General features: G+C 61.0%; 2 protein-coding genes across 2 annotated transcripts in view; both read right to left on the bottom strand.

The window, feature by feature from the left end:
- LOC123244807 (PTTG1 interacting protein) overlaps positions 1-444 on the bottom strand; it is a 14522-nt gene extending 14078 nt beyond the window's left edge. The window contains exon 1 of the mRNA XM_044673423.1: positions 250-444. Within this exon, the coding sequence (XP_044529358.1) occupies positions 250-364 (115 nt within the window). The 5' untranslated portion in view covers positions 365-444. The remainder of the gene's footprint in view (positions 1-249) is intronic.
- A 2207-nt stretch (positions 445-2651) lies between these two features.
- ITGB2 (integrin subunit beta 2) lies at positions 2652-18031 on the bottom strand. Its single transcript, XM_044676596.1, has 16 exons — positions 17982-18031; positions 17655-17727; positions 17096-17184; positions 16240-16423; positions 15188-15358; positions 13851-14092; positions 13175-13330; positions 12766-12861; positions 11719-11808; positions 11214-11354; positions 7226-7413; positions 6022-6266; positions 5474-5693; positions 4907-5109; positions 4492-4658; positions 2652-3622 (listed from the first exon to the last, which is right to left on the bottom strand). Exons 2-16 carry the CDS (start codon positions 17722-17724, stop codon positions 3560-3562), a joined length of 2325 nt encoding a protein of 774 aa, XP_044532531.1. The 5' UTR covers positions 17725-17727; positions 17982-18031; the 3' UTR covers positions 2652-3559.
- Positions 18032-21868: the final 3837 nt, after the last annotated feature.

The following is a 21868-nucleotide window of genomic DNA, read 5'->3' as shown; positions in this document are numbered from 1 at the left end:
CCCCCCCCCGCCCCCAGCCAAGCCCAGGCCAGGCCTCAGCCCACCCCCGCTCCCGTCCGGGCCTCAGTTTCCCCATTCCTAAGTTGTAGAGAAAAGGAGGGCGCCCCGCCAGCTCTGCGCAGGCGCAGCATGCCCTAGGCGGGGGCTCCCCTCTCTCCCTTCCGGTACGGGCTCGGGAGAGCGGCGCTCTAGCCTCCGCTCTCCTACCCCACCCAGCGCAGGCGCAGTGCACTCTGGACGCGCTCTTACCAGCGGCCGCGCTCTGGGCGGACACGGCCGGCCCGGATTGAGGCAGAAGCAGCGGCAGCAGTAGCAGCAGCAGCGGCCCGACCAATGCGGCCCGAAATGGGCCGCGGGGCTCCATGAGCAGGCGCTTTGGGGCCTCTGCCACTCACAGACGCGGAGGAAGAACAGCCCCGACGGCCAGAGAGGCGGACACCCGACCTCGCCCCCAGCTCGCCACTGGGCATGCGCGGGGCGGGGCGGCCGGTTCGGGGGCGGGGCCGATGGGCCTCCCTGCGCAGGCGCCGAAATCAGCCTGTGGTGTGGGGGGAAGGGAAGTAGAGAAAGTTTGTTCTTTCTGAGGGTGAGAAACTGAGTCTGGGACTGGTGCCATGCCTGGCAAGGAGTGGCCGGATCCTTCCCTCCCGGCCTCGGCCCCAACCCAGCCCCCCCCAAAGGCTGGACCCCTCCTTTCTCTCTGGGTGCCTCCCCAAGGGAACCCCTCCACAGAGGCAGGGCTCATTACTTGGCCCAGAGCTGGAAGGGACCTTGGAGCCTCAGAGGCTAGCATCCAGGTGACCCTGGGCACAAGGGCTCTGTGGGCCTCAGTTTCCTGATCTGTAAAATGGGGAGCATTGCTGCACCCCTAAACCTTGGTATCCTTTGGCCAAGGGCAGAATCCTTCCTCTGAGTCAGGACCCCCACCCCATGCCTCCAGAGTGGGGTACAGTAGGGAGGGCCCTGGAGGCAGAGCCCCAAGATCCCAGGCCTCAGAGGCCAGTATCCACCACAGGCCCAGACCAGTTGGCTAAGGTCAGCCAGCTCGGTCGAAGGACTCCTGTCACCCCCTCAGCAAATCTCATTTTTACAGATTCTTGTAGCCAAGCCTGGGTGTCCCCAGATTCCGGATTAGTGAGGTTTCCCCTATGGCCTCCCCTCAAAGCATCCATCCTTCATGGCAGAGGGCTTGAGGGGGCGTTCTCTGGTTTCCCCTTTGGCTCCCTGAACCATTTTTCTAAGTATTTTCCATGGCAGGCACCTAGGACAGGTAGCTCAGTTTTCAGCCGGAAGCCCCAAACTTTCCGGAGGGGAGAGATAAGTAGGAAAAAGATAAGATTTCAGCTGCCTGGGTGCCGGCAGCAGTGGTCACCCTGGCTCCAGGCTCGCCTGGGTGCCGGCAGCAGCGGCCACCCTGGCTCTAGGTTCCCGAAAGAGAGCTCAGATGTGGCCTTCTAGTTCCAGGAGCCATTATCAGCCGGCCAGTCCTGGCCAGTTTCCCGTTTAGGCCAGGCCTCAGCCTTCCAGGAGTAACCTTAGTCCATCTGCTCAGATCGGGTGGGCCATTTGGGAGGGGTGCCCAAGGACTCTGCCCTGCCCAGGGGGGTCAGTCCAGGTGAACAAGCCAAGGCCCTCGGGCCTCCCTCATCAGGCCCGTGAGTTCTTCAGCTCACGGGTCTGTTCCTGGGGCCCGGCCTGGGCAGTCACACCAGCAGTTCCCAACTCCCGCAGTGACACACATGTTCAGGGCACCTCAAAGCTGCGTGTGGCCCGTCTACCTGGGATGTTGGATAAAGCTGGGAAGGGCCTCCAGGAGGTTGGCTCCTCTAGGGCCTCCCTTTTACAGCTGGGGAAACTGAGGTCCCACATAAGGCAGTCCTTTGCCCTAAGTCCGTGGGTGCTGTCCCTCATAGAGCCAGGGACCCCCTTACCTTCGCTGGTCACCCCCCTCCAAGGCACGTGGTCAGACCCCACAAGAGAGGAGGCTCCTCGAGGCCTGCCATGCCCCCTCCCCTCCCTCCCCTACTGCCTCAGTTGGCCTGCCCCGCTCCGGACCACGCTGGTTCAATGTTTGTAACGGTTTGGCCTGAAGGAGGGTCTCCTGAGGAGTGGGGGGCATCGCCCCGGGCCTGTAGGCTGGCAGGAAGCAGGGGACCCTCAGTGTGGGGTGCCGGGACTTCAGAGCACCCTCAACCTGTCTGTCACTTCTGACGTCATCCCCGCCTCCTTCCATGATGTCCGGAGGAGCTGGGGGGGGGGGGGGGGGGCAGGGCTAGAGCCTCACAGACGGACTTTCTGAAATCCGGCTCTGAGATGAAAAGGCCAGGCCAGGCCTGAATGTGCTCTGACCCTGGCCTCAGAGGCCGGCACGAGTGGGCGCTTTGGGGGTCTCCAAAGGGCACCTCAAGCCGAGTTTTGCTCATTACAGTGCAGCAGACACAGAGGAGAACCCCAGGACAAAGAACATTCTCTTCCTCTCAGAAGAGTGCACGGCCCCCCCCCCCCACCAGCCCCACCGGGGCCCAGGCTGACGGGACCAGCTTCCAGGAACCCCCGGGCGGGCCGGGCTGGGCGTCATCCTGGGGGGGGCGTCGGGGCGCCCCGACGCTGGGAGCTTTAAGGCGTTTGTCTGAGAAGAACGAGAGCCGAGAGCCGGGGCCAGCAGGCGGCATTTTAATGGAAGTTTAGAAAAAAGGAGAAGCGCCATTAGCTGTAACCGGGGCTCGCTTGCATCTGCTCTGCTGCCAGCTTTGGGGGAGACGGGAGAGCCCGGCGGTCAGCGCCTGCTCCCGGAGGGCCGGACTCTGCTGTATGACCCACCAGAGGGAGCCTGGGGGAACGCCCTGGGCGAAATGAGGAGGAGGACAGTGTAGACACCCCCAGCTCTGGGTCCTGTTCCAGCATCGATGGGCCCTTCGGACTTCACAGTAAGGGCGGCCCATTCGCCTGGTACCTGTTTGTCCCTCCGCCCGCTCCTCTGCCCACCCGTCCGTCCGTCCATTCTGCCCTGCCACCCTCGCACCCATGTTTCGGCACCGCAGCCTACAGCGTTTAGGTCATTCTATCCCTTTTTTAACCCTTCGCTTCCTTTGGCTCCAAACAGAAGCTGCAACGGGCTGGGCAATGGAGGTTAAGTGACTTGCTCAAGGTCACACAGCTAGGACATGTCTGAATCCAGATTGGAACCCAGGACTTCCCAGCTCGAGGGCTGCTTCTCCGCCCCGAGCCAGCTCGCGGATTTTCAGGCTCAGCACAGAAGCGGAGGGTGGATGGAGGGACCCCTCAGGTGCAGGAAGGAGGCGTGTGAACACGAGCAGTCGTGTGGGCCGAACAGCAAGGCCGCGGGGGAGGAGAAGCGGTGGGGGGCTGGGGTGGGGGTGGGGGGCCTCCAGCTCCAGAATCCTCCCCGAGGAAGGCGGGAGAAGATCCAGCCAGACGCCGGGCAGCTCCTCCAGACAGGTCCAAGTCTAATCGGGGTTGGGGTTCAAGCGGCCCCGGGGCTGCCGGCAGAGGGTCCTCGCACAGCCCTGCTGGGTGTTCCGGAAGGCAACGGCGGCGCCTAGTTCTCGGCGAACTTGGGATTCATGATGGTCGTCGTGGCGCTCTTGAAAAGGGGGTTATCCTGGGAAGAGACCATGAACTCGTGGTCGGGCGGGGCGGGAGCCCCCAGGCAGGAAGCACCCACGTAACTGCCCCGGCGCCGCCGCCTTTGGGGCCTTTCTGTGGGGAGGGAGGGGGCGGCCGGGGCAGCCCCTCTTGTGCCCTCCAGAGGCCTGCCCTGCCTGCGCCTTCTCCTTGTCCAGCGGCACCGCCCTGCTGCCCCCCGACGCGCCCAGGCCTCAAAGATATCCTGCCCTGCGATGCCGGCGGCCCCCCACATCTCCCAGGCTGCCGACCCCGTCATCCGACGGAAGCTCGCCCAGAATCCCAAGCACCTCCCAGGCCTGCTTCTGGTCCTCTTGTTCCCCTCGGCCGTGCCGGGGGCCCCGGGGAGCCGCCACCCGTCGGCCAGGGTCGCTTCTGCCCGCCGGGCTCCCCTCGGCTGCCACGGCCCGGCCACGCGCAGATGGGCTACTTCATGGACGTGGCCCACGTGCGATCAGCTCGCTGGACTCCGAGCCCTTTCCGTGAGGGGCGGCCGGTGGGAGGGGGAGACGACCCTGCCCTGCCCCCCTCCGTGGTGGCGGCAGCTCGTGCGGCTCTGGGAGCCTCACGTCCGGGCTGGCCATCAGGGCGCCCTCTACAGCGGCCCTTCCGAGTCCTCCCCAGCCTGGGCCCAGCCAAGTGGCCATCTGGGCCGCCGCAGCCAGGCAGACCCTCCTCCCTTCCGGCCACTCGAGCTCTGAGCAGGCCCCCTTCTTGCTCAGGAAGCCTCCGGGGCTCCCTAGGAGGACCAGAATCTGCTCCTGGCCTCTAGGCCCGCCGTGGTCCGGCCTCCCCGCCTCTGCACAGGCTGGGCCCCTGCCCGCTGGGACGGGGCGCCGCACTCACGTTGTTCCACTGGGATTTGAGCTTCTCCTTCTCGAAGCGCTTGTATTCGCGGAGGTCGCTGAAGTGCGTCAGGACCTTCCAGACGGCCAGCAGCAGCACCCCGATGAGCACGACGCCGACCACGGTGCCCCCGACGATGGCGGCGATGTTGGGCCCCGCCACGCATTCTGCGGACCAGACAGAGGCGCCGGGGCTGAGGAGAGGCAGCCCCGAGGCCAGCGCCCGCTGCACCCGGCTCCCTTGGACAGAGCACCCCCACGCTGTGGGCATCGCCTCCCCTGCACCTGCCCCCTGCAGAAGTGTCCTCCAGAGGAAGAAGGTGGGGCCCACGTGGGATCTGAACTCGGAGCCTCAGCATCCCGACAGAGCCGACCCTGGGGAGCCCCGAGCAGGGGAGGGAAGGCTCAGCCCTTGCCTTGCTTCTCATCCACGTAGATCTGGTACTTCTCCCGCCCGTCCAGCTGCTTCATGGTGTAGGTCAGCCAGCAGCCGGCCGAGTTCCGCTCCTTACAGGACTTGCCCCGCAGGGGGGTCAGGGACAGGGTGAGGCCGGAACACGCCACGCTGCAGTTCTTGGCAAAGGGGCCCGTCTGGAATTGCAGGCACTCGGCGCAGGAGCTGGAAGAGAGCGCCGGGCGGGCATCAGTGGCCGCGGCGCCCCCAGCGCCATGCCAGCCCCTGGGCCGGGCTGGGGCCGGGCGGAGTCCTGCCTGCTGGGCCCCCTTCATCTGGGGCCAGAAGCGGGACACCCGCAGCGGCAGACAAGGGTGGGCCCGCGAGCCCCTGGCATGTGGAGAAGGTAGGGGAAGGGCAGCTTTAGCAGAGAGCCCGCCCAGCTCCAGTGAGAAGAGCCCGGGCACGAGCGGTCCTTGGGCCCAGGAGGAGCCTCTCGGCCAGACATCGGTCCCAGCCCTCCGAGGTCTGCTCCCCGCACTGTCTGCCCACACCAGTGCCCTCGCCATCCCCGGGGGCTCCTGCTCACACGTATTGGCTGCAGGGGGACGGGCAGCCCGGGCACTCCTCGCACAGCGGGCGCTGGTAGCCCATGTCACACTTGCACACGTTGCACTCGCAGCGCCCGCGGCCGCTGCACTCGACCTTGCGGATGTTCAGGCAGCCCTCGGTGGACTTCTGGCACTGGCACGCCGTCCCTTCGAAGCCCGGCGAGCAGAGGCATTTGCCGCAGTCGCAGCGGCCTCGACCTGACAGGGAGACACGGCTGCTCAGCGGCCCCCAGGCCCGGGCTCCCGAGGGATCAGGCCCCCAAGACCCCATCGGCGGGGGAGAAGCGTTTGGGTAGCGCCCGCTGGGGGGGGCAGAAGGCTTCCCTGAGCTGCCAGCCCACTGCGGGCTTGGCAGGGTGCCCAGCTACCTACTGAGGCGCCCTCATGGCACGGTGGAATGTGATCTGGAGCAGGGAGGAGCCTGTCCGTGTGCAGCAGGGGCCTAGGCGGGAGCCGTCCGGCCCACGGAGGCCGCAGAGGCGGGAGCCCCCCCCCCCCCGGGCTGCCGGGGGTCGCCGGGCCTCACCTCCGCCCCCGCAGACCTGGCCCTCGTAGCGCTCGCAGTTGACGTTGTCGCACTCGCAGAACTTCCCGTAGATCTGCTTGTTGGGGTTGTCGCTGATGTGGCAGGTGCACAGCCCGCACACACAGTCCCCCAGGCCCGAGCACAGCACCGAGCCGTTGTCCTTCCGGCAGCTCCCCTCCAGCTCCTGGCTGCTCTTGCCCTGGGTCTGGCACTCGCATGTCTTGCCGATGTGGCCCGGGTCACACCTGGGGGGGGGGGAGGGGAGGCCCGGCCGGGGGGCGGGAGGGGTTCCCCCTGCTGGAAGGGGCCCGAGGGCTCCCCCGTGCCACCCCCAGGGAACTCCCTCCCCCACGGCCCGATGCCCGTCTGCCCTCTGCTTCCCCAGGTGAGGCGAGCCGGGCTGAGCCCTTCCAACTGCTCTTTTGGGGTCCATCTCTGGCCGGGCCTACTGCGCGGGGCTCCCCTCGGCACCCTCCTTTCCATGCCAGTGGGCCCTCGCCTCGTCTCTCTCCTCAGCCGCCTCTCAGAGCCCTGGCTTTCTTTGTGGCTCGGCTCAAGGCCCTTAGACAGGCCCGGGACCCTGACCTCTCCTTCCTCTCCTGGGATCATCTTCAGGCCTCCCTGCCACGAGGGCGGCTGATGGCCTGGGACCCTTGTGGTGGCCCCTCCTTCCAGTAGAAGATGGAGGCCCGGGGCCCATCCTCTGTTCCCTCCCTGCCCCTCTCCCTCTGCTTCTCTGTCTCTGGGTCTCCATCTCTTGCCTCTCTGGCTGTCTCTCTCCCTCTCCCCTCTCTCTGTCCCTCCAGGTTCTCTGCCTCTCTGCACGTCTCTGCCCTCTTTTCTCAAGTCTCTCCCCGACTGACCCTGTCTGGCATCAGAGCCCAGGAGAATGTCTTAGTCATTTCTTAGCTTCTCTCTCTCCCAGGGGCCCAGCAAGGTTTGAGGTTGGCGGCCCCAGGAAGGCATCCTTTTGCTCTCCTCTTATTATGCTTCTATCGAGGAGGGAACCGAGGTATGAGGTCCCCAGGACCTGGGGCTGTCTCGGTCTTGGTGAGCCTGGGTGCATGTGGCCTGGAGGAAGGCGCCACCCATGAAAACACTGGCTCGGTGGTAATGAGGTCCCCCCCACCAGAGGTACTCCAGCTGTGTAGGCAGGAAGACTGTGTCCCATCAGAGCATGGGTGCCTGGGGGCAGTGCCCTCACCTGCAGATGCCGCATTCCACAAAGCCCTTGTCATCGCAGTGCTTCCTGTTGAGCTTCTCACCCTCGCACTGGCACTCGCAGAGGGGCAGTACCTGGACGTTGACGGTGTCAGTGAAGCCCAGGGGCCGGATGGTGAAGGAATGCTCTTTGACACACTCAGCGGCAGTCACTTTCACCTGGAAGGTGATCTGAGAGGAGGAGGAGGAGGAGGAGGAGGAATGAGCCCAGAGGCTGATAGGCCAGGGTGGGGAGGGGGGGTAAGGAGGAGCCCAGGGCTAAAGAGAGGAGAGAGCTCAGCCTCCCAGGCCTCCCAGCTATGCCAGTGGGACAAAAGCCTGGCCAGGGAGGCCCTCTGGCTCTTATCTCTCTCTTTTTTTTTGGAAAATTTTTATTTAATTAATTGATTTAGAATATTTTTTTCCGTGGTTACAAGATTCATGTTCTTTCCCTCCCCTCCCTCCTAGCCAATGAGCAATTCCTCTGGGTTTTACATGTGTCACTGATCAAGACCTACTGCCATATTATTAATATTTGCATTAGGGTGATCCTTTACAGTCTACATCCCCAATCCTATCCCCATTGACCCATGTGATCAAGCAGTTGTTTTTCTTCTGAGTTTCTGCTCCCACAATTCTTCCTCTGGATGTGGATAACGTTCTTTCTCCTAAGTTCCTCTGGACTGTCCCGGGTCATTGCATTGCTGCTAGTAGCAAAGTCAGTTACATTCGATGGTGCTACAATGTATCCATCTCTGTGTACAATGTTCTCCTGGTTCTGTTCTTTTCACTCTGCATCAGTTCCTGGGGGGTTGTTCCAGTTCACATGGAATTCCTCCAGTTCATTATTCCTTTGAGCACAATAGTATTCCATCACCAACAGATACCACAACTTATTCAGTCATTCCCCAAAGGGCATCCCCTCATTTTCCAATTTTTTACCATCATAAAAAGTGCGGCTAACCCTTACCACTCTTCCACCTATGAGACAATACACCGAAGTACAAGGGTTTAAAAAAAAAAAAAGAAGAAAAAGTGCGGCTATAAATATTTTTGTACAAGTCTGTTTATCTATGATCTCGTTGGGGTACAAACCCAGCAGTGGTATGGCTGGATCAAAGGGCAGGCAGTCTTTTAGAGCTCTAAATTACACTCCAGAATGGTTGGATCCATTCACAACCCCATGAACAATGCATTAATGTTCCAATTTTGCCACATCCCCTCCAACATTTATCACTTTTCCTTTGCTGTCATTTTAGTAAGGCTTTTGTCTCTTGGTCAAGCCTCGAGGGATAGGTCCAAGAGATGCTCAGAGTACCCTGCAGCTGCCACTCCTCACCAGCTGGGGAGGGTCCCTCTGTGTGTTTAAGTGGGAGGCACCACTGAGCTCTCCACTCATCTTTCTGGCCCCTTTTGGCAAATTCAACCTTTTAAGAAATGGCCAGACTGTGAATTAATCCAACCATTTTGGAAGCAATTTGGAACTATACCCAAAGAACTTTAAAAAAATGCCTGCCCTTTGATCCAACCATACCACTGCTGGGTTTGTACCCCAAAGAGATAAGGGGAAAAATGTGTATACAAAAATATTTATAGTCATGCTCTTCGTGGTGGAAAATGAAGGAGTGTCCATCGATTGGGGAATGGCTAAACAAATTGTGGTATCTGAATATTATTGTGCTCAAAGGAATAATGAACTGGAGGAATTCCATGTGAACTGGAACGACCCCCATGAACTGATGCAGAGCGAAAGGAGCAGAACCAGGAGAACATAGTACATAGAGATGGATACATTGTAGCACAATTGAATGTAACTGACTTTGCTAATAATAGCAACGCAATGACCCAGGACACTCCTGAGGGACTTATGAGAAAGAAGCTATCCACATCCAGAGAAAGAACTGTGGGAGCAGAAATGCAGAAGAAAACATATGATTTACCACTTGTTTGTATGGGTATGTGATTGGGGTTTTGGCTTCAAAAGATCACTTTATTACAAAAATGAATAATATGGAAATAGGTATCTAGTGCTAGCATATGTATAACCCAGTGGAATTGCTTTGTCCTCTCTGGGAGGGGGAAGGGAAGAGGGGAGGGAGGGAACATGAATCATGGAACCATGGAAAATTATTTTAAATCAATCAATAAAGAAAGAATAAAGAAAAAAAAGGGGGCAGCTGGGTGGCTCAGTGAATTGAGAGCCAAGCCTAGAGACTGGAGGTCCTAGGTTCAAATCTGGCCTCAGGCACTTCCTAGCTGTGTGACCCTGGACAAGTCACTTAACCCCCAGTTGCCTAGCCCTTACCACTCTTCTGCCTTAGAACCAATACTTGGAATTTATTCTAAGATGGAAAGTAAGGGTTTTAGGGGGGAAAAAAAAAGAAAGAAAGAAAGAAATGGCTCCAGCGTTTGGCTTCCCCTCCTCCCTAAAAGCCACCACTTGTCCTCCTGGCCCTTCCCTCCCCATCTAAGCAGCCCCCTGGGCAGGAAAGAGGGAGCTCCCTGCCTGGAAGCCAACACCTGGACCCCCTCCCCACTCCCACCCAGCAGCAAACACCTGGAATCAGGGCCAGCCCCAATAGCGAACAAGAAATTGGAAGTGGCCTCTTCTGTCCCAGAGGGCAAGAGGAAGAATGCCAGCACAGGCCTCCTCTGCCAATAGGATAGGACACAGACACATGAAGCCTTGTGGGCTCCCTGGGAGAGCTGGGGTGGGGGGAGGTGGACTGCTCCTTGGATGCCAAAGTTCAGAAATTTAACAAGAGAAAGCAGGCTCAGGGAGTCATGTGGCCAAGGGTCAACCTGTTCTGCCTGGCACCAGAGGGCAGGACCTGTCACTAGTTGCCAGGGGAAGGTACAGAAGCCCATCTGGCCTGAGGATAGCGAAGGCCCTACAGGTCAGAGTTGTCCAAACACAGGAGGATCCCTGAGCTGTGGCTAGAGATCACTTCAGGGCAGGAGGAGAAATTTGGGATTGGGCTGGCCTCAGCCAATGATTGGCACCTGGGCATCAAAGAGCCCAGAGAACATCCCAGAGTCCCAAAGGCTCAAGCTCTAATCAGGTCCTTCCCAGTGGATAGTCAAGCAGCTCGGTGACCTTGGACAAGTCACTGCACCTCTGTCTACCTCAGTTTCCTAAACTACAAAAAGGGGACAATTAAAGCACTTAATTCAGAGCTTTTGTGAAGCTCCCATGAGGTTCTCTTTGTTAAGTGCTTAGCACAGTGCCTGGCACATAGTAGGGGCCACAGAAATCCTGGCTATTAGCAGGAAATCATCGTCACCAACCCTGAAGTGCCCTGCAAGCCCCAAATCTCAGGAGTCTGAGATGTGTAGACAGGAGATAGTGGGGGCAGCTAGGTGGTTTGGTGAGTGGATGGAGCACTGAGCTTGGAGTCCAGAGGTCCCGAGTTCAAATCTGGTCTTGGACAGAATGGGTCCTAGCTGGGTGACCCTGGACAAATCATTTCGCCCCCATTGCCCAGCCCTTGCTGTTCTTCTGCCCTGGAACCCAATACCCAGTATTGATTCTTTTTTTTTTTTTTTTTAAACCCTCACCTTCCATCTTGGAATCAATACTGTGTGTTAGTTCCAAGGCAGAAGAGAGGTAAGGGCTAGGCAATGGGGGTGAAGTGACTTGCCCAGGGTCACTTAGCTAGGAAGGTAGATTTGAACCTAGGACCTCCCGTCTTTAGGCCTGGTTCTCAATCCACTGAACCACCCAGCTCTGCCTGCAGTATTGATTCTAAGACAGAAAGAAGAGAAGGCTTAAACCCCCGCCTCAACCCGAGATAGAGGGTCTCCAGGAAGACAAGGGGCAGGGTTGGCCAAGCCAGTGGTAGCCAGAAGCCCCAGGGGCTTCCTCCCCCAGCTTTGTCCCTGCTGTGCCTCAGTTTAGCTCTCTGCCCTTTGCCACCCCCTCTCTCTGCCCCAGAGATCACTGCATCACTGCATGGTGCACATGGAGCTGGCCCAGAGGGGGGGCCTCTTACCGGCACATTGATCTGGACGCCGTCACAGTCTCCTCTGAGCTGGTCCACACTCGACTGGCCTTTGCTGCAGAAGGAGTCGTAGGTGACCTTCAGGGTGTCCGGGATGATGCTGTGATCCACGAAGACCCTCGAGGACAGTTTCTGGAGGCAGAGAAGGAGCCGTCGGTGGAGGCGACGCCGTAGGGACCCCCCGGCAGCCCCCACATTCTTTCTGTCCCCGAGGGAAGGGGACCGCGGGCCTTCTCGGCCTTCTCCCGTGGGGAAGGCCTTCTTGCGTTCTGGGCTCTTTCCACGAGGGCCCCGCAGGGAAGGGGGCTCAAACAGGCCACAGCACTGTGACTTCACCGCCTCCCCCGCCCAGCTCGTCCCCTACAGCCCAAGGCCTGGTGGCCGCCTCTAGTGGTCAGCGGCTTTCAGCCGCCTCCCTGTTGGCCTTTATGGCCACTTTCTGCAGGAACGGAGGGGCCCCACCCCATCGGCCGGGCGGCCTCCTTCTGCCACTCACGTTGTACGCGTTCTTGATGAGCTGGACCACGTTGCTGGAGTCGTCGGACAGCTCCCCGACGGCTGACTTGGGAATGATCTCCGTGAGTTTCTGTCAGTTGAGGAGTAACCGTTGGCGTGCAGGCAGGGGGGAGCGCCCCGGAGCACGGCGGGCACCCCTTCTGCTCCCCTCCCCTGCCAGGGCCCAAGAGCTCTCAGAGAGGGCCGGGGGAGGCTATAGCCAGAACCATTAGCAGGCAGCGAGTGGGGCTGCCACGGAGCGGGCCGGGCAGTGGGGCCGAGGCCAGGGACGACGTGCCCACACGAGTCCTCTCACTGGGCCCGGCCGCCCTGCCCGCAGCCTCCCTCTCCCCAGCACGCAGAAGGGGCTTGAAAAATGCCAACTGACTGAGCAGCTGATGCGGGTCTGGGACCCACGAGGATAAGCTGGTGGAGGGCACTGCCCAGCGCAGGCTCCCTGTAGGTCAGCACAGTGGAAAGGGCCCTGACTCTATAGACGGAAGGCTTGGGTTCGAATCCCACCCTGGCAACCTCGGGCGAGTCCATCTTGCTGCCCCGCCCAGTGACAAATGGGTGTCAGCTGCCCATCCGGACATCCCCTTCCCACGCGGACACTCGGGCAGTCTCGGCTCAAGGCTGGTGATCCGCCCCCTCGGGGTGACTTCCTCATCTGTGAGGTAATGAGGTTCCTGCTCCTGACCCATGACCCCCCCCCCCACGCTAAGGTTCCCGAGGCTGGCAGCCCCCGCCCAGCCTTCTGCCAGCCCGACTGGGACTCGGCTGGGACCCTCTGCCGGTTTCAGTCCTCGTTGGCGTGAAAGAGCGAAGGCCAAAGGCCTGGAGGAGGCGATTTCTGCCCCCCGGCGGCCCAGAGCCGAGCGCTTGCTGAGAGATAAATCGTGGTCCTCCTGGGAGCGGCCACAGGCCCAAGAAGCACTTTGCAGAATCCCATTGGACGACGACCCTCGGAGGGAGGAGCTGTTCCCATCCCATTTTACAGAGGAGGAAACTGAGGCAAACAGGCTCGCGGACTTGCCCCACCACTCACTTCATACGTCGAGACCATTTTCTTGGTCACGGCGAAGATGGGCTGAATGTTGTTCTCTGCCAGCTTCTGGGCCAGCTGCCCCACGGAGGGGTAGTCCTGGGCGGAGAGAGGGAGAGAGGTCAGTACGGGGAGCGTCCAGCCCCCAGGCTCCGCCCCGTCCCGCTGGCCCAGCCCGGCCGTGCCCTCGATGCCCAAACAGGCGCCGGGGCTGCGCCGCTCCCTTGCCCGCCCTCCTCGGCTCCCATCCCGGGCCCTTGGTGCCGGGGGCCAACGGACAACGAGGACGGCCGCGGGCTCCAGGAGCCCCCCGAGCCCCAGGGAAAGGCTCGGCCGTCCCGGCTGCGCTCCTCCCCGGGGCGATGGCGCCTTGGCCCGGCCTCGCGGCAGGGCTGCTCTCGGAGGCACTCACGAACTTGTTGCTGTCCTCGTAGAGGTTGTTCCTCAGGTGGCAGCGGCCGTCATTCGGCGTAAGGATGGCACCGAGCTTCCCGTCCCCGGCAAAGTGGAAGCCGTCGTCGGTGGCGTACACCAGCAGGCGGGTCACGTTGCGCCAGCCGATCTCATCCTAAAAGCCAAGGCCGACGTTTCGGGCTGATGGACGCTCGGCGCCGCCCCTTCTCCCTTGCCTCGCGGTAAGCGGCCGAGCGCCCGGAGGACGGCCGGCGTGGCGGGGCTCCACGTGGGGAGCCCCGTCCCTGCGGGCCGTCTCCCGCTTGAGCCTGCCCTTGGCTTGTTTGCACGTGGCACCCCCCATTAGGCGCCCTCCTCGAGGGCCCGGATCGCCTTTCGTCCCTTTTTGTAGCCCCAGAGCCTGGCACACCGTAGGCTCTTAGGAAACGCTTCTTGACTGGAGGTCCGGGTAGGGAGGAAGGTGGGAACAGACGGGGCGACGTCTGGGGGCTTTGATGGGTCCCCCCAGCCCAGTGGGCCCCGCCCTGCCCGGCCCCTCATCCACCCAGGGGTACCCAAAGGAAAGAAAGCCCAACCGCTGGGGGCCTCGGGCGACGGCAAGGACCAGACGGCGACAAAGATGGGTTCCTCTGGCCCCCGTTCAGCAGCCGGGGAGGGGCGTCCGGGCGGCTTACCGGGCACACGGCCACCTGCATCATGGCATCCAGGCCCCCCTCAGGGGCATCCAGGTTCCCAGAGATGAGCTGCTTCCCGACCTCACTCTTGAACTGGTTGGAGTTATCGGTGAGCCTCAGCACATGCTTGAAGGCAAAGGGAGGCTGGCACTGGGTGTCCTTCGTCGGGCACGGGTGCTTCAGCTTCTCGGGGTGGGTATTGACAAAGGGCAGCACCGTCTTGTCCACAAAAGAGCCAAAGCCTGCAGGATCACCAGAGGGGGCGAGGGACGAAGCAGAGAGTGAGGCTGGCCGGCCTGCTCCTGGCGTGACCCAAGAGCACGACGGGGCCCCGGCAGAGCCCAGCTACCGGCCATTAGCAGGACCTTAGCCAAGGCCTGCCCGAGGAGCCTGGGGGGAATCGGGAAAGGCTTCCCGGAGGAGGAGCCCCAAAGTAAGAAGAGTCCAGGATAAACAAGGCGGCCGGGTAAAGGCAGCGAGCTCAAGAGCAGAGCAGGGGCATGGCCTGCTGGGAGTCCAGGGGGGCCCCGGGTGCCTCAGAACCAGGAGGCACGAGGTACCGAGACAGGTCAGAACCCTGGGCTGGGGTGGGGGGCCCCTGCGCTCTCAGGCCGCACCCAGAAGGGAGAGCCGAGAAGCTGCCAGTGCCTGTGAAGGGAATGTCCTCCCCGAGGAGTTCTCGGAGGTAGTGAGCTACGCACTCTGGGCGTCTGCAGAAAGTCTATCGATCCCTGTCACTGGTGTCTGTGGCCCGGCCGCCTTTCTCTTTAAGGGCTCTGGTGGGTTCTATTCAAGCTGCCATTTAGAGGGACCAAGCCAGGGCCAGGAAGAGCACCCTGGAACCTTCCGGTGCTCAGAGGTCAGGCGTCTGGCCAAGAGCCGGCTCCCTCGTGGCTCTGGGGGGCACAGCCTGAGCCTGGGAGGACCAGGCAGATCCCCAGGAGGGGAGGCATATAACTAACTCACTCGACCTGAGAGGCGAGAGCCAGCCCATACCTCCAGAGCTGGAGTAGAGGAGGGGATGGACCTGGGTTCAAATCCCACCTCTGATACTTCCTATGTGACCCTGGGCAAGTCATTGCCCTTCTATGCCTCAGTTCCTTCATCTATAAAATGAAGGGGACTCAATCTTTCCCAGCATTCCTCTTAACTCATAATGCCCATATAAGCCCTGCCCCTGGGACTAAAGCTATGTGTCCTGACAGCCTGAGGCTCCTGTGGGCAGCAGAGGGGAGAAGTGGGGCAGGAGGGGTGTCCCTACCACTGAACCTCCCCCTGCCCCCAACCCTAGGCCCGAGGCCCTCCAGCTCCTCTCCCCGCCCTGTGCAGATGGGCACCTATGCGGCCAGACTCGGTGATCTCATTCAGGGCCCTCAGCAGGTCACCCCCCAGCTTCTTCACATTGATCAGGTCATCATACATAGAGTAGGACAGGTCCATGAGGTAGTACAAGTCGATGGGGTAGCCCTTGGCCCGCCGGAAGGTCAGGTTGAATGCTGCCATCTGACCTACCAGGGAAGACAAGCAGGTGGTTGACTGGTCATCCCGGAGCCCTCCCAACTACCTGGGCCGGCTCTCCTCTAGAAATCGGGCCTCCCCCAGGGCGGTCCCCTCGGGCCCTCTTGTCGCGCCCTGGCAGCCACATGGGAAGCCCTCTCGTCCTCCTCTTGTGGGCACGTGTCAGTGGGCAGCAGCTGGGATCGATCGTGCTGCACAGGGATGGATGGGAGCGTGGAACGCTACATTCTAACAAGGGACCCTGCGCCAAGCTGCGGTCTAGGAAAACAGCCGCAGAGAAGGCCCTTCTGGCAGCAGGCCAGGCCTAAAGGCACACCACAGCCCACTGAGCCCTAAGAGTCAGTCTGTCAGTAAACATAGATGTGGCACCTACTACGCGCCAGGCACCGAGCTGAATCCTTCCTCCTTTCCCCTTTATTCCGCCCGCCCTACCCTCCCTCCTTTCCTTCGTTCTTTTCTTCTTTCCTCCCTCCCTTCTTCTTTCCCCTTTTCCTTCCTTCCTTCCTTCCAGCTTTGCCTCTGCTGTTTGCTGCCTGTGTGCCCTCGGGCAGGCCCTTCCCTTCCTCTGGACCCTGATTTCCTCTAGCTGATGTTCTGAGACTCCCTCATCCTTCAGCTTCTTTTCAGCACCTCCTGAGGGCCAGACCTGGGGGGGAATTTGGCATTTGGTTAAGTCACGGGCCCTGTCGATGGCCAAGTCATTGCTGGTCATCGGCTTGGGCCCTCCTGTCCTGAGACCTGAGTGCTCTGCCCCACGGCCTGGCCTGCTCAGGGAGGTCCGTGCCCCCTGAACTCACAGGCCCGGGGGGGGGGGGGAATCCTGGGGGACGAGGGCCCTTGGCAGGATCTGTGAAGCCTCCCCAAGCCCCACCTGGCCGCAGACGGAGCTGGATGTTCTGAGGTGTCAGCTGGGATGGCTTGGTGCCGGGGGGATCAGGCATGGGCCTGACCAGGCTGTGGGGATTCACGATGTCATCTTCCTGGCAGCCCCGCTGCCGGAGCTGCTGACTCGTGTCGCAGCGGATGGAATCAGGCTCTCCTCTCTCGGCGAAGTTCTGGGGGAAGACAGCAAGGATGGGTCAGAGGCGCAAAGAGAAAGCTGCTTGGAGGAGGCTGGGCTCCCCGGGGGACGAGCTGGGAGGAAGAGCTCTGTTTCAGCGGAGACCATGGGAGAGAGCCATCGCAAGGCCCGGCGCTGTGGGTCAGACTGAAGCACTCGAGGCTGCCCCGCTGAGTCTGGGCCTCAGCTTCCCTGTTTCTTCACCAAAGCGCTTCATGAATAGTGGATGGAAGGGTGGTCACTGGCCTAAACCCTGGCTTGGTCTCCTCTTCTATTTCTCTCTAGCTTGGAGCCTGGGCCTTTCCTCGCACTTTCTGCTTCCCCCTCCCCCCACTAGGGTTCTACCAGGCAGCCTCCAGACTTCCTGGCCCAGCCTGATGGGCGTACCCAGACCTGCCCAGCAGGGCCCACGACTCCATTCAGAAGCCGCCTTCTCACCCACATGGGCTCATTCGAAATCCTGCCCACTGCTCACCGCGGCATCCTTTGGCCGCAGCCGGTAAAGACTTGGACCCGAAGGCAGAGAGGCCCTGGGCCCGGGCAGCCCCTCCCAAGCCCAGCCCGGTGGCGATGGGTCAGCCAAGGGAGGCACGGGGAAGAGAATTTTCCCTTTATCCCTCCCTCTCGCCCCTGCCACTTTCGATGCTGCCGGGGCGCCACGTCTCACCAGAGCCTTGCACCAGGCACAGCCTGGGCCTGACTTGATACACTCCTGGCAGGTGTTGACCTTGTACTTGGGACATTCCTGGGAAAGGCCTGGGGGAGAAAAGCAGGAAGCATTAGAGAGCTGAAAAGCCTCATCCACCGGGCCCAGGCTCTAGCCTCCGCCTCCTGGTCTCCCGTCCCCAGCCCCCAGCTCAGCGGCCGAAGAGCCTCCGGAATAGAAGACTGGCAGGCCGTAGGGCCACTGCCGTCCCCTCCCCAAGCCCACAGCCAGCGGACGCTGGAGCCCAAGAGCCTAGGCCCGGCCTTCACTTCAGGGCCCAAACAGAGTTGATTCTGTTCCCTCCGAGACGCCCATTTCCCGGACGAGGCCAGTTTGGGGCGAGGCTGACTGCTGTCCATTGGTACGAGGGGGAGAAGGGGAGGATTTCTGTTCAGTGAAGATACTGAAAAGAAATGTTTGTTGGGCCGAATGGAGCCTCCTGGCCCTCCCCTTCCCAGCCTTCTCTGCGACATGAGGGACTGAGCCTGCCTGGAGCCCTTCTTCTCAAGTCAGAACTCACCCGATGGCAGGAACGGCAGCCCCAGCAGGGCCACGGCCAGGACCAGGGCCAGGAAGCTACGGCAAGGCATCACCTGTGAGGCGGGATAGAGGGGAGAAGACAAAGCGTCTCTGGGCAGCGGCAGGAGGGGATGCCAAGAAGCAGCCCAGGGGCACTGAGAGCTGAAACCGGGGTGACAGGAGGAGGAAAAATGGGACAGACCTGCCAGGGCTTCTAGAAGGACCCAGAGAGGAGGAGTGCGGACGGGGGCTGGAGGGGCCTCCCTCAGAGGGGTTAAGAGGCCGGACGATCGGGAAGACAAAATTCTAGATGTGGGCTTGCCCTTACCTTGGCCAAAAGGAGAGCAGGGGGGGACAGTGAGAAGCCTCGAGCCGGGTATCTGCTGTGGTGGATGTGAAAATAATCCAAGCGCGCCCCCTTCAGAGAATCTCATCCACAGATATTCCCTGGCAGGCACCGGCTGACCTTCTTCTGGACCTGAAAGACCGAAGCGTTCTGTGAATGCCATTAGCCAGCAGGGCAACAGAGGAAGGAAGTCTCTCCCGGGTTCTGGAGTCGGTCCATTTTCGAGCGTCCCGAGCAATCCCCAGCAAGAGAGGCTTTGCCTTCCCGGAGCTAGAACTCGATGCACACAGGATCATGAGGGAGAGTGCCGGGTGGCATCTGAGGGAGAACGGGAGGCCCTGTGGGCAGGGAAGGACGCCTCACTGACGACAGAGAGGGTTACCTCAGCCTTCCCCAAGAAGCAGCAGCATCGCCGGCTTCCCCCAGTTTTCCAGCCGATTCCTAGAGAAGCCGAGAGGCTCTGGCCAAAGGCTATAGCTCTACCCTGTGACCTGGTTGCCAACAGTAGAGAGGGCAAACGAGGGCGCCGTAAACAAGGGCACGGCATGAGCAAAGGTGTGGTGGTGGGAATCAGAATCTGGTCACAGGCAGTGGAAAGTATTCTGCTGGGAATTTGAGGGAGAAGGTTCTGAAAGGTAACTTGGGACAAGGGTGCGAGAGGCTGGCTGAGGAGTTGGGGCCTTATCCTGGGGACGTCTCCAGACCCTTAACTAGATTTACTCATGTTTGTCGGTCCATCAGCAGGCATCGAGGTGGCACGGTGGTGAGGAAGGACTGCAGTCCAGGCAGCGATGAGGAAGCTTCTGGGTGGCATTGGGAGCCACCTTGTGGGTAGTAACGAGTCTTGCTTGACTTGGGGAAATCCGGAGCAAGGAAAGCTTCACCCGAGTGCTTCCCACACTGCCCACAAGGTTGCCCCCAATGCCACCCAGAAGCCACTGTGGTTTAGGGGGTGCCTGCTTGGCACAAGGGTGGTCAGGACTGCCCCAGGGGAACCCTCCTGGAGACCGGCAGGTGGTTAGGTTGGCACAGGGGCCAGGAAGGCCCAGCTTTCTTTCACCGCTGTACCCAAGTGGGTCCCCATAATTAGGCCGCACCACCTTTCTTTCCCCAAAGACGTCTCCATCTTCAAGCTTCCTCTCGACAATAGCATTATTTCTGAGGGTCACCTTTTGCCAACCCCCAGGGGCCATGATGAGACTGCCTGGCATCCAGCTGAGGGGACCCAGGAGAAGGAGAAGGGGGTGGGGAGAGACAGAGAGAGAGAGACAAAGACAGAGGCGGAGAAGGAGTAAGACAGGGAGAGACAGAGAGACAGAGACGGAGGGAGAAGGCACTCCCATCCCAACACACAACTCATCCTCCTGTATTTTCCCACAGTGGGCAGGAACATAAAGGAGGAACGTGAGTGAAGGGAAGGGACTCACCCAGGATTGTATAGCCAGCAAGGGGCAGAGGCGGGTGCAAAGGCTGATCTCTCCCTGCCTCATGTTTTTCTCCTCTACAGCACGCTGCCCACGTAGCGAAACTCAGTTCTCCCAGCCCTTGTGAAATGGCTAACATGTGCCCGACACTAGTGGTTCAAAGACATCTGTGAAGGAGGAGCTCCTGCCCTCAAGAGGCTGCCATTCTAGGGGGAGGACAAGACCTGCGCACACGCGTGATCCCACCTGTCTGCGAGTGGCAGGGAGGGGAGGGGCCCAAGGCGTCCAGCAGGTGGCTGGAGGATACCATGTCTCCGCCTTCCCTGGGCCCCTGCCAATCTTGGGGTCTTTCTTCTTCCTGCCTTGCCTCCTCTCTCATCCCCACAGAAGCCGTCCGAGCCTCCGGGAGATCCTGGTCCCGGTCCCTGGAGTAAGTTTAAAAAGAAGACACGCTTGGGACGCAGCAGCCTGGGGGGGGCGGGGGACGGGCATCTGTGCCCAGGAGCAGTGAGCTACGCCCGAGAGTCTTCTTGGTTCTGTACCGAGGACGCCTCGGCTCCCCCGAGCCTACCGTGTGGCTGCAAGCAGCTGCTTCCTGGGACGAGGCTGGGCCCGGGCCTGAGAGGAGCAGCGCGACTTGAGAGGTTTGCTGGCGTAGGTGACTGCTGTGGCCTCCTCGGCCCACCCGGTTGGCTCCCAGAGTTAAAGCTGACTCCAGTGTGGAGCTGCCAAGCGATCTGCCTTTTTCTCACTAAGACTAGACAAGAGCAAGTCTCGGGATCGCAGGGTCACCCCCCGTCGCCCAGTCTCTCACCCGGGAAGAAGAAAAAGGCGACGCCACCTACTCGGGTGCCCACTCCCGGAAGGGGCATCCAGCTCTGACCTCGTGGTGGTCACGGCAGGCTGCTCCAATTCTGTGTCCTGGGGGCGTAGCGGGCAGCCACGGCTACGGGTGCGAACACCCCGCAGAGCAATACGGAATTCTGCTAATCGTCAAAAAAGACCAAACTGCCGAAAGCCTTTCGTGGAGGCCCCAGACCAGACATCTGGCCGGGGGAAGTTGGGGGGGGGGGCGCGGCTGGGAGTGGAAGGAGTGACTCGGTCCTCAGAGGCAAGTCTGATGCTGCCCAGAGAGGGGCTAACTGGACGCGACTTGGAACGGGCGGAAGCGCCTCTTGCTAGCAAGCCCCATCATCTCCAGCCTCTCAGCTGAGCCTGGGCCTTTCTTGACTCCGCTGCCTTGCCGCCACCGCCCGCCACCGCCACCTTCCCAGATTCTCCTTATTGAATCACCCAAGCGGCCGGCCGGGAGGGAAGGAGGCTCCCAGGCCACGAGCTCCCATCCCGCTGTTCCCTGGGAGTGCCCGGCAGCTCTCTCGCGTTGAGGCTCTGCCCTTCCCGCTCCATTCCTGGATGCCTCCCGTGATGAGGAGATGTCCTAGTTCCGCCCCTGAAGGCCAAGCAGAGCAGGGCTAACCCGTCTGCCAGGCCTTGGCCCCTGCAATCTTGGAAGACGAGCTCTCCCTGGAGTCCACCTCCAGCCGCCTTCCCTGGGCCGAGCCTCCCTGGGGCCTGCAGCTGCATCCATTTCTTTCTCAAGCCATTACTTTCTTCCTTAGCATCAATTCCAAGACAAGAATAAGGTGAAGTGACTTGCCCAGGGTCACACCGAAGCCATTTGAACCCAAGCCCTTCGGACTCTTCAGTTGCTCCTTGCGTGACAGCCTCTGGTCTTCTCCCGGCCTGGCTGCTCTTTCCTGGGCACTCTCTAACTAGGCAATGAAGTCCTTGCCCAGCAGTGGCGGTCAAAGGAGGAGGAAGGCCGTAGGCCCCCATCGCACGGCCTCACCCTCGTCACAATTCTCTGCCCTGCACCAGACACCTGGATGTGATTACGTCAGCTTCTGGCCAATGCACCATTCGCGGAGCTTCTTCTCACTCCCTGTGTGACCCTGGGCAAAGCCAGCCTCCTCGGGCCTCCGTTTCCCCATCTGCAAAACTGAAGGAATTGGGCCCCGAGGCCTCTGCCTTCTCCGGAGGGCCTGGAGGAGGGCGGCCGAACGCCCAACTAGGCCAGCCCCCAGGATGTACACGGTCTCCCTGGCAGAGGCTGCGCTTCCCAGGCATGATCCATTCTCTCCGCCTGGTCACCGGAACAATTGTGGCCCAGAAAGGGCAGGGCCAGGGCAGGGCCAGGGCCAGGATCCCTTTGCCAAGAACAAGCTTGCAGCAAGAGAAAAGTGGGAGTCTCCAAGCCACGGGAGCGAAGGGGATGAGAAGGGGCCCTTGGGGGGGGGATGGAGGGCATCCCCTCCCTGGCACCAAGGCAGGAACAGAGGAGACTCCCGAGGAGTCGGCCTCCCAGGGCTGTCCCGTGGCTGCCGAATGACCTGGCAGAGGATCTCGCTTGCCAGCCCCCTTGGTGGCCTCTCCCAGCCTCGCTTG

Source organism: Gracilinanus agilis, chromosome 4 (genome assembly GCF_016433145.1).
Source record: "Gracilinanus agilis isolate LMUSP501 chromosome 4, AgileGrace, whole genome shotgun sequence".
Taxonomy (NCBI): Eukaryota; Metazoa; Chordata; class Mammalia; order Didelphimorphia; family Didelphidae; genus Gracilinanus; species Gracilinanus agilis.
This window is presented reverse-complemented; position numbering and strand designations above follow the sequence as displayed.